The sequence below is a fragment of the Carettochelys insculpta genome, chromosome 3 (genome assembly GCF_033958435.1).
Source record: "Carettochelys insculpta isolate YL-2023 chromosome 3, ASM3395843v1, whole genome shotgun sequence".
Classification (NCBI taxonomy): domain Eukaryota; kingdom Metazoa; phylum Chordata; order Testudines; family Carettochelyidae; genus Carettochelys; species Carettochelys insculpta.
In genome coordinates this window covers 39,131,403-39,143,615 of record NC_134139.1, presented here as the reverse complement: position 1 = coordinate 39,143,615, position 12,213 = coordinate 39,131,403, and the positions used below count along the sequence as shown (strand labels likewise).

Genomic DNA, 12,213 nt, shown 5'->3' with positions numbered 1-12,213 from the left:
GGGGCATGGTAATGAGCAAGGTCAGAAGATGCTAATGAAGTGCCGCCATGAATATGCAGTGCCTCATTAGCATAATGGTGGTACTGGCAATTCAAAAGTGATGCTTTCAAATTACGTGCCACCCATGTAGACAGGGGCCTTTCAAAATGACCCCCCCACCACCCTAAGTCTTCGAAAGCCCCTTATTCCTAAAACCAAATAGGAATAAGGAGCTTTCAAAGACTAGGGGGGTCATGTTGAAAGGCCCCCGTCTACACGGGCAGAACGTGATTCGAAAGCATCACTTTTCGATTGTGGCGGCTGCCATTATGCTAATTAGGCACTGTATATTCATGGTAGAGCCTCATTAGCATCTTTGGACCTCGCTCATTACCATGCCCCTTTCAAAAAGAAGGGGCTAGTATAGATGTAGCCACAGAGACCGAGCAAGCAAGGGAGCTTATAGGAAGAACTAATTACCAGCCCTGATTATTTTGCATTAGCAGAACACAAAGGCTGTGTCTACACTTGCATTCCTCTTTCAAACGAGGTATGCAAACGAGGTAGATAGAAAATGCAGATGAGGTACAAATTTGCATATCAGGCACCTCCTTTGCATATTCTATTTCAAAATAGCTTCTTTCGAAAGAAGAGAAGCAATTTAGACACTGTTCTTTCGAAAGTAAACCCCATCTTCGAAAGAATCCTTCTTCCCTTTTTTATAGGCAGAAGATTATTTTGATGATGGGGTTTACTTTCAAAAGAGAAGTGTCTACACTGGTTTTCTTCTTTTGAAAGAAGCTATTTTGAAATATGCAAATGAGAGATATGCAAATTTGTATCATTTGCATACCTCTTTCGAAAGACCCATGAATTGTCAATGAGTTTTAATCCCAAAGGAACATACTAACTTCCTTTGTAGCCTTTGACAAGTCACTGCGACTTAAGTTCCCTTTATATAAAATGGATTGAATTCTATTACTTACCTACTGTGCAGGAGTGTTGTGAGGATATATAATGTTTGCAGAGGTCTCTGAAGATGAAAATATAGTCAGTGTTGAGTGTTACTGTTATTATGCTTTACTCCCTCAACTTGAACCCTAGTTTTATGACAAATAGAGTGGAGAAACTAGAAATACATTGCAGCTAGAACACATTAATGTAGAATGGAAAATAAAGTAAAAATATCCCTTAAATCCAACGGTGTGTGTTATCTGTGGTAAAATATGGGTAACTTATAAATTCACATCCAAACGATGCTGCAGTACTGGAGACTGTTTCAAATGAGATGATATTTTTAAAATATTTTCATCAATAAAAAACTTTATGGTTACCCCCTATTAAATGCACTGGGGCCCAGTTCTGTGTTTTTGAAGGTTGTCACCTTCATCTAATCTTTCTAGAGACGAAAATGAAGTGGGAAATTAACACAATGGGCTCTAAATCATTTTATGAATTTTGTAACATTAATATGTTTAGTTTTATTTTTCAACCTGAGCTCAATATCCAAAACACATTTTCAGCTTTCTAATGAATATAGCATTACGGTACAAATCTTTTTAAAGAATGTTGAGTTATCCACTTCTTTTCTATGCTGCTATCTGTCTCAGGACTGGTTTATGTTACAGAGGCTATGTCTACACTAGCCAAAAACTTCGAAATGGCCATGCATATGGCCATTTCGAAGTTTACTAATGAAGCACTGAAATGCATATTCAGCACCTCATTAGCATGCGGGCGGCCGCGGCACTTCGAAATTGATGCGGCTCATCCAGACTGGGCTCCTTTTCGAAAGGACCCCCACCTACTTCGAAGTCCCCTTATTCCCATCTGCTCATAGGAATAAGGGGACTTCAAAGTAGGCGGGGTCCTTTCAAAAAGGAGCCCTGTCTGGACGAGCCATGTCAATTTCGAAGTGCCGTGGCCGCCCGCATGCTAATGGGGTGCTAAATATGCATTTCAGTGCTTCATTAGTAAACTTCAAAATGGCCATTTGCATGGCCATGCAAATGGCCATTTTGAAGTTTTTGGCTAGTGTAGACACGGCCAGAGAGTCCAAGTTATGCACATTCAGCTGCATGAGTAATGTAGCTGAAGTCAATGTACTTTAGATCTATTTATTACAGTATCATCACTTTGGACTTAAGGTGACCAGACATCCTTTTCTAAAAGGACAGACATATTTAAACCCTTTTGCAATCAGGTCCATCCCTGGGAGTGTGTAGAGCTCAGAACAGCTCTACTCTGGCCCTGCCCCACCAATTTCTGCCCCTACTCTGCTCCCACTCCACCTATTTTCCCAAGACCCACCTGGATGTGGGGCTAGGAAAGCACAGAATCTGGAGGCATATGAAGGTGGTAGCGTAAAGTGCTATTTAAATCCAGCCCACTAAGTCCAAGGGCACATAAATCACAGCCTGGCATTGCTGTGCAACCCAGCCTACTGAATCCAGGGACATGTAAGGGGTCAGCTTGGGAGTGCTGATTAACCAGCCCTCTCGGACATGCTATGGTAGCAAGTGTGTTCATTGGGAAGAACTCAGTCTTGGGGAATATAGATCCTGCAAGGTAGCTCCACGGGGAGAGAACGGTCATGAAAAATAAAGCTCCATGAGGACACAAGTAACACAAGCAGCACACTGATAGAATTATCAATCCTCCCCCGTATTAGTAACGCTAATAAGTGAGCATACCCCCCAGGAACTGGTAAGTCTAGTAACAGTCCCTCTATGCAGGGTTGACTTGGTCCTTCCCCAGATAGACTTCAGGTGCTTACTTCCTGGCTTTGAGTTAGTGAGCTTTGTAAATCCTGTGTGATAAGTAGCCATTACCTGGGAAGCAGCATTTCCATGGATGACCTACTGCTTATTCCTGAGGTGCCCCGTGGAACTGCAGTGATAGAATCTTTTGGGCTTCTCTGTCTCTACAGGAGACTTGGAAAAGTAACAGGGGAGTGAACTTGGGGAGGAGAATGCCCAGTCTCCCATACACCCTCTTTCTTCCCAGGAGTAAGTGGGGCCCTTGCCTTCTCCCAGACTTAAACCCCCCACTTGTGATTTTTTTTCCCCTTGCAGGATTGCTCATACTTGTCAGCATAGCCAACAAGAACTTCCACTGATTCCACTGTTTTGTCCCACAAACACAGTTTAACATCTTCATTAACCATGTCCATGAACTGTTCCTGAACCACCGAATCACACTTGCCATGAAAGTTTGTGATTTCTTTCTCTCTAATCCACTTATTCAGCAGATGTCTCATTTGGGTCATATATGCCACATTACTTGGCCCAGCCCCTCTCCTAAGGGATCTACATTTTCAAAGGGTAATACTGTACAAAATGATTTTAAGAAAAACTCATTGAATTTACCATAGTTTTAAGCATCAGCAATAGGCATCTTACTGAATACGTCCCAGGCTCTCCCAGTCACTTTTGCAACCAGCGTGGTCATCTCCTGATCCTCAGGAACTAAACAGATGGTCCACAGTCTCTCACAGATGGTAAAATACTCAGCAACGTCTGCAGACTCATCATAAGCTGGCAACAGTCCATCCCACTTGTGAATTTGTGGAGAGGTGGAGCCTACTGCATTGGGATTTTGACACTTCCAGTCCAATACAGCCAGTTCATTCTGTCACTCTCTCCCTCTCTGTCAAGCAGCCCTTTGGGCTTCCAATTCTTTGTCTTTTTCAAGTTCCGTTAGTTCCAGGGCTCTCGCATTGGCAGCCTTCTCTGCTTCTAATTCTTTCTCCTTTAGTTCCAGGGCTGACCTCTGGGCTTCCATAGCTCTCTCATGGTCAGCCTTTTCCTGAGAAGACTGTACTTCTCTAATTTCCATAATGCCATTTGTCTTTTGTGCTCGTTTTTTTCTCTATCACTTAGCCTAAGTTCCAGTTTCACTTGGGCTTCACTCATTTTGCTGATATTCCTGTCTCTATTTCCCTTACCCAAAATAAGCAAACAAGAAAATAAACCAGTAACTATTTTGTTTCTTCTCCAGCTGCCACACTTAAAATCACTACTAGCATCCAGAGCAACCAGCTCTGCACGCTACCCTGCTTGACTATGCCACTGTGATGGGTTGTCATTGGTGTGCTGATCAAGCCACTGTTGCCTGCCTTCCTATCCTCAGGGCCGCACCCCCCCACCGTGTCCTGCTGGGTCAGAAACTCTGGTCTCCCCCTGGCAAGGTTACCACCAGCTCAGCAAAGCAATACAGTTGCTGAACTAGCTCAGGAAGGATTCAAGTATAGGGTTGATGACAGCACCCAAGAGCCCAACTTCACAAAAGGGGCCCCAATAAATCACCCGTAGTTCCCAGGAATGCTCCAATACATTTCTTCTGGCTCAGTCAGGACCAGCTTTGTATTGCCTCTCACCAGTTCTGCTGGGGCTTCACTGTGCTTCTCCCACAATATACCCCAGGTATTTGGCTTCTGCAAGCCTTATTGCATATTTGGATGGATTTGCTATGAGACTCACCATGATTTGAGGTAATGGAAAACTTGCATCCTATCACTTCAGCAATGCTTGGTGCTGGGTGTGTTTGGAGTAGATGTGACTGAGGTAGATTGGGTTTGGGAGGGTAGAAAGACTCACTTGCACCTGTACAAAGCCTGGTGAGTTAATGAGGCAATTAACTCACCAGCTGGATAGCACTGAGAAGAAAGCAAACAGTATAAAAGGCTGAACCAGGGAGCAAGAAAAGGGCTCCCTATAACTACTGCAATGTACTTAGAACATAAACAACAATGAAGCTACTTGGTGGAGGTACCCAGGTGATTTGTGTGCACTGTTTAATTCACAAGGAGCACTTACCACCCAGGATTTCCAGGAACTGAAGGGGAACCCCTACGCAGACCCTTAGGAAAAATACAGGTTTAAAATATGTACTTTTTAATAAGGAAACAAAACCAAATCCATCTGTAGGTGTTTTCAAGTGCTTAAGTGATCCTTCAGTGAGAGCTGTAAGGAGAGTTCTAAAGACTTAAAACCCCTTAAGTCCTGGTAGCATTGGAATAGCAGTCTTCTGATTTAGGCTGCTACAAATAGTTAATAGGCCCTTAGGTCAGGATATTTGTAGTTCTTTTACTGATATTTCTTGCATACAATGGTAATTAATGGTAAGACAGTAATAACATTATAATGAATAGAACCAGCTACAGTTCAGACCTGTAAGCTCACCTTTACAAACATCACCTCTTCTAGATTTGCTCTCAGATAAGCACCATCTTTCCCAGGAGAGTGGATACACAGCTTCAGTCCCTCCTACTCATTTGGTAAAGGTTACTCCTCATGGTGTAAATGCTTCAATAGAACTAGCACAGCACTCAAGAACCTTAGTTCCAAAACAGCTGTATAAGACCAGACTCCAACTATAATAGGACTAGAATTAATTTGTTTTATTGTCTTGAACAAGTAGACATTTCTGTGCAAAATAGGTGTAATAACTAATCTCAAAGAGGAGACTTGGTATTTCTAAAGCATCTATCTTCTGCTGCAAAGGTAACATATTAATTGAAGTAAATTAGCCGTTTAATTTAATAGTAACTTTTTTAAATTTAGTATTCAAATAATTTGCTGTAATTTGATCAACATTGCTCTAATTAGGAAACCAATGAGATCTCAACAAGAGTAAAATGTTGTTTTCACTACAGAGTAACTTTCCTCACTGCAGGACAACAATGTAACCATTGAATTTTGATCTTTGAAAGTTAAAAATACACAAAATTATCAGAAAGTAAAATAAATGAAAACAGAACAGGAACTTTAATAAGTTGACATGATCTCATATTTTAAGCATCTACAAAATGTTTAAACCATTTTGTAAGTTGTCAAGTCAAAACCTAACAGTGGAATAGCAGGAATACAAAGTCTGAGAATCTGAGCTATGATGGTGGTAGGTTTGGTCTGCACACTAAGTAGATATCTCCTTGCAATTCAGTACTATATCAATGTCTGTAAAACCATTATTTTCAAACACCAGTAAGTTTAGTGCTACTAAAAGTCAGACTCCTTAGACTTCCAGTCAAATAAGTCTCAGTTTTTAATTCAGACTCATTATTCTCTAATAATATTCCTAACTTACTTTACATAAGAAGGCAATCTGTACAAAGATTTTCAGAAACAAGTCCATACAATTCTCACTCAACATAATTAGACAGATGTTTGTTTGTAGTTCTTGGTATCCAGGACTTTTTTCCCACACATTGAGCAGATACCTAAAATAAAGAATGAGATGAAGTATTATTAAGAGTTTTTGGGGTAAATTTCTTTTCAATTATTTTCATAGCTGTAAGTCTTTATACAAAGCGTCTCTTACATAAATGATGTCTAACAGGAAACACTAACAGATGAGTAGTATGAGTTTTTATTCTCAAGTTTGTGTACTCTTGATTTTTATAAGAAATGGCAAATCATACAGTAGTGACAGTATGGCCATGTCTACACTAGCCCCAAACTTCAAAATGGCCATTTCGAAGTTTATTAATGAAGCGCTGAAATACATATTCAGCGCCTCATTAGCATGCGGGAGGCCGCGGCACTTCGAAATTGACGCACCTCGCTGCTGCGTGGCTCGTCCCACCGGGGCTGCTTTTCGAAAGGACCCCGCCTACGTCGAAGTCCCCTTATTCCCATCTGCTCACAGGAATAAGGGCACTTCGAAGTAGGCGGGGTCCTTTCGAAAAGGAGCCCTGTCGGGGCGAGCCGCATCAAGTTCGAAGTGCCATCGCCGCCCGCATGCTAATGAGGCGCTGAATATGTATTTCAGCGCTTCATTAGTAAACTTCGAAATGGCCATTTGCATGGCCATTTCGAGGTTTTTGGCTAGTGTAGACACAGCCTATGGCTGCTAAAGCAGTGTATCTCAATGATACATCTACACCACGTGTAAATCATTAACATTTAAAACATCAACATAAGTAACTAATTAAGGATGTCAAAGGATTAAAATGAATTGCAAGATTTAAACAGTTGTGATTAATTACAGTTTTAATTGCACTGTAAAATTTAAATTTGTGAATATTTTTGTTTCTTTACATGTTCAAATATACTGATTTAACTAAATATAAAATGTACAGTGCTCATTTCACATTTTTATTACAAATATTTGCACTGTAAAAATAGTATTTTTCAGTTCACCTCATCCAAATATTGTAGTGCATACAAGTCAAAGCATTAAGGATCGTATCAATGTTTAGCATACCTGGCATATAAATACCTTGAAATGCTGGCTTCAAAAATACCATGCAAACACCTGTTCTCACTTTCAGATGACATTGTAAGTAAGAAGCAGAGTGTTAACTCCCAAATATGTAATTAGATTTGTTTGTCTTAGTGATTAGCTGAACAACTAGGACTGAATGGATTTGTAAGTCTAAAGTTTTATACTGATATGTTTTTTGTGAAGTTATGTAAAAAAGAGCCTACATTTGTAAGTTGAACTTTCACAATAAAAAGATTGCACTAGAGTACTTGTATAAGGTGAACTGAAAAATACCATTGTCTCTTTTTTGCAAATAGTTGTAATAAATAATAGAGCACTGTGCACTGTTTTTTGTGTTATAACTGAAGTCAACATATTTGAAAATGTTGAAAATATCCAAAAATATTTATTGTAAACTTAACTGCTCTTACTGCTTACCCGTGATTAAAACTGAGCATATTTTTAATCTATTTAATTTTTTTTGTGTGTGTTAACTGCTTGCATTAATTGTGATTAACAGTCCTAAGTACAATTAAAGGTCTGCTGTAAACTAATAACAGCTAGGAAATTTTACAAGCAGAAATGGAGTATCAGCTCACTCCTCTGTGTACCCAGCTTAATGGTATAGAAACACTTCTATACAGACATATTGGCTGCATTGTAATAGCTTGCTTCTTTGTGCTGCTGCTTTGATCTTTAACTTTTACTTCTCAGTTTCAACTTACTGCAAGCTGGATTTACAATGGACCATGTACTTGTATAACTGGGCCAGAAAGTCTCTTCAGTAAAATTTGTATTATCCTTCTACTGGCAGTGATATATGCTTGCTCCATTAGATTGCCACAAATTCCAACTGGGGATCATGGGATGTCAATCAGCCACAGAAACCACCATTGACATATGCACTCTTCAAGAACCACCATCACTTAAATTCTCTCACAAACTGGGTTCTCCTCTCTTCCTTTTTTTGCTATATAGCCATAAGCAGAATCCTCATACGATACAGGCACTTAAAGATATCTTATTTTGGAGTGAGATTATTTGAGTAATATTTGAGACTATGTGGGAAAACTGCAGCAAAGGTGTGACAAGAGCAAATGATTGGAAATTGAAACAGGACAAATTCAGACTAGAAATTGGTACACTTTAACCATGCTCATGGTGGATTCACCATCACTGATAAATTTGAAATTAAGACTGCACATATGCTCTAAGCATTCTGGGTTGGACGTTTCTGGCCTGTAACACACAAGGTGTTAATCTAGATGATTGGAATAGTCCCTGCTTGGCCTTAATCTATGAATCTATAATTGAATTTCACACATTATGTGATTTTATATTAAGAAAGTTCAGCAGCAGCGATCCCTAACTTCAGTAACAAATTTCCATTGACCTAAGAAGGTAAGTTTGAATTATTCTTCAGCTCTGCTATTTTTGATGCCTAAAAGAAACCAGGTGGAGTTCCATTTGTGCACTAAATTCAAACTGGATGGGGAAGGAAAAGTTATGCTATGTAAATCTCACCTTTTTTATATGCACATCCCTGGCAGTAGTGAGACCCTGGCTGATGAACAGAGCTCTTACAAATCCGGCATATTGCAAATTTGTTCTTCCCGTAAGGATCAAATCTCAGATGGAAAAAATAAGATATTCCACACATTAGATGTTTATGTAAAAGCCCTTAGCAGTACTTTTCCCCTATTTGCTTCATCATGATAACGCCAAAAAAAAAAAAATCACTGAATGTAGCGTGACTATGGACAACGTAGAGAAAGACTACAGTCTAGGAGAGAGTCAGAAAGTCCTAAGGCTAGATGTGGCATATGGAAGTTAATAATATAGCCCTCTGCATACCCAAAACTGATCTTTCTTTTTAAGTCTTTATTTGAAAACTATTGATGATGGAATATTTTATACTTCCATATCTTTCTCTTTATGATCACTAAGCACTCTGCAAAAGGTGAACTGATCCTCAATGCTCCTGTGACATCAGTAACTATCACACTTATTTACAAGTGGATGAACAGGCACTCAAAAGTTTTCTCAGTGACTCCTGGTCTCACAGGAAGGCTTGTCAGAGGCAATAATAGAGCCCATATTCCTCTCCATCCCAACCTAAACAATACCCAATCCTTCCTCTCCAAATCTTTAAAAAAAAAAAAAAAAATCAAACATTAGTGTAAAATTATGCTGATACATAAGAGTGTAGGGAAGACTGAATCATTGCAAAGTTTCAACAGTTGAGCTACAGTTACACTAGCAAGTTTTGCCAGCAAAACCCCAGTTTTGTTAACAAAACTCATGGAGCATGCACACACAAAATGGGATTTGTCAACAGTATCTGGACAAAACACAGCACTTTTGGTGGCAGTGTTCTGCCTCAAAGCTTTGAGGCATAATGCTGATGTCAACAGATTCTGTCTATAAAAAAGCTGCATGGCCATTCTGGGGAGGCCATCTCTCGACAGACAGGGCATCCACAACAAAAATCAGCCCTATCCAGGTGCCTGTTTTGTTGAGAGAGCAGATGGGCAGTCTGGCTGCTTTGTTGACAGCTGATTGCTCTCCTGACTGGCTTTTGTGTGTGGCTGTATCTGTCAACAGAAGTTTTGTTGGGAAAACTCCTCTGACAGTGCCTTCTGTTGACAGAGAGCTATAGTGTAACCATAGCCTTGTACTGTTGTGTTTTCTCTAGTAATGAGAAATAAAAGGTGAGTCTGAACATGCATAGATTTGTTTACAAATACTTATAGCATCATAACTTTGCAGGGTCCTTGCCTCAGCTAACTTGAATTCCATCAGACAAACAGAACTAGAGTTGTATATCCATTTTAAAAATTATTCGGAAAGATGTAAAACAAGTTTTGGCCCGAGTACAAACTTTACAAGACATTTATTTTTAACTGAATAAAGTTAAAATTGCAATATTTACCTTGCCTTCTTTGAAGTCAGTGCCTTATTTTCATTTAGTTTTCGTCCACCACTTTCTTTATGGAGGAAAGACACGTCAGTGTACTAATGTCAAAGTCATTTGTAAAAAGCTTATTTAACAAATTAAACACAAAAGACAAACCTATATGCCCATGTCAGGCCTGATCAAATAAGGGGAAAAAGTTCACTCAAACCAAGATCCAGGAACATCATAAAAGGCCAATAGAACATGAAAACTTAACTGTTAGAGAATGCATATTCAATATTTTGTACATTTACAGAAACTTCCATCACAGAATCTCAACAAACTATAATTTGGTCTCAGTCTATGAATTCTCATTTCCATTTACAGTTAATTTGACACACATATTGGTGAAGGGAGGAAAAAATGGAAAAAGTATGGCTCCTTTACCCATTGGATTCAAAGAATTGCCTGTACAGCTGTAGGTGGGTGGACCACTGCACTGCACAGAACTCACCGCACAACTGGTGCCTTGTCCTATATTATACAGAAACTTTGTTGCGGAGCAGGAAATTGAACCGAAATTTTTCTGACTTCAGTTCTGAGCCTTAAACATCAGAAAGCCCTTTTCTCTCTCTCCTCCTCCAAAAGGATAAGCTGCCATATATAATTGCACTCCAATACTCTATTTTTAATCTACTCTTTGTCAATTTGGTGATAAGGTTCCACTTATTTGCTAAAAATGTAAGAATACAATATAAAATAAAACACCTCTAATAATTATAAATATCCAAGAATAACCAAATGAAATTCTGACCAGGACTATTAGCCTGATAGTGGATGTAAAGTAAAATGTTGAGGGTGAGTGGACTAAAGCAAATAAAGGCTGGAAATAATTAAAACAGATTAACCCAAGGATTAAGAAGTGAGACCATTAGGTCACATATTTGGTATTCTGCTATAGTAGAAACACAAACTGCACTACAGAAAGGTCAAAGTAATTACATTCCCAATGGCATAAATTATCATGTGAAAGAATATGACTGAAGGACAGAAATGGGACACCTGCTTATCTACTGACATCTCTGTGTGTAGCTTCCTTAATTAAGTTACTCTTTGAATGCAATACCTGTAGTATTTCTTGCTCCATCCTTCCATGTGTCAGGTGTAATCACAGTGCCAAGTTTCTTCTCACCTATAACAGAACAAACAGCAGTGAGAAAAAAACAGACTTAATTTTCATTAAGGTCTCCAAGCAAATGTTGCTGATTACTATGTTAAGTGTATATTTCTGGAGTCTGTTGTCAGTAAGTTCCCTATTAGAAACCAGGCTCTGCTTGGCCTCTATAGAGCCCCTCATGAAAAATGACAGCTCACTGACAGAAGCAATGACACAGATCAGACAAAAGCTAGGACAGTGCCTTCCCACTGCCCCCTTGCTGGCAGGTTGCTCCCCCTCCCCCTTACTGCCACCTCCCAGCTATGGTACAAACATTGACCGCTGCCTCACACAAGTCTGGGCAGTTCCTCCAACAGCTGTGCCCATCTTGGTCACCACCTGCCAGCTGGGGAAGTGGAAGGATGAGTGTGTGTGTGTGAGCAAGAGGCCCAGCCCTAAAACAGAGACATGGACCATTCCCCTCCTCCCCCCAGCAGAATTCCCTCTACGCTGAGAGGCCAAGCTAATAAGCCCAATGCAGAACTGCCTCATCCAGAGGAAAGATGCTCTCCTTCAATCCCAGCAGAGAACTGCCACAGTTGTGTGAGAAACTCATCTCTCTGGCTGCAGCAGGGTCAGCATGGAGCAGAAGTTCTCCTCTGCACCCAAAGCAGCAAGACTAATTAAGAACAGGTCTTTAGGAGCTGCAGACCAGGGCCCCAGAGTAAAGGGAGACCCTCTTAGTTCACATCCCTGAGCTCCAGCTCACAATGCCCATGTTGTGGGCCAGACTTTCCTGGTGGCGGAGAGAGGAGGCAGTTCCGTACGCTGCCATTCTCTCTCCCCCAGCGTGGGCTGGAGCACGTTGTAACACCACCTCCACAGCTCCCACTGATCCAACCACAACCCGTGGGAGCTACGGGCGCGTGTGGGGGGCGGGCAATGATTGCAGGTGAGCATGGGGTAACATGGGCCA

At 40.4% G+C, this 12,213-nt stretch overlaps 1 protein-coding gene across 1 annotated transcript in view; it reads right to left on the bottom strand.

Annotated features, from left to right (window-relative positions):
- Nucleotides 1-4,932: 4,932 nt before the first annotated feature.
- The window catches only part of CRIPT (CXXC repeat containing interactor of PDZ3 domain), a 7,820-nt gene continuing 539 nt past the window's right edge, over nt 4,933-12,213 (bottom strand). The window contains exons 2-5 of the mRNA XM_074989648.1: nt 11,208-11,273; nt 10,118-10,172; nt 8,710-8,813; nt 4,933-6,199 (exon numbers count right to left, since the gene is read on the bottom strand). Of these exons, the coding sequence (XP_074845749.1) occupies nt 6,135-6,199; nt 8,710-8,813; nt 10,118-10,172; nt 11,208-11,273 (290 nt within the window). The 3' untranslated portion in view covers nt 4,933-6,134. The remainder of the gene's footprint in view (nt 6,200-8,709; nt 8,814-10,117; nt 10,173-11,207; nt 11,274-12,213) is intronic.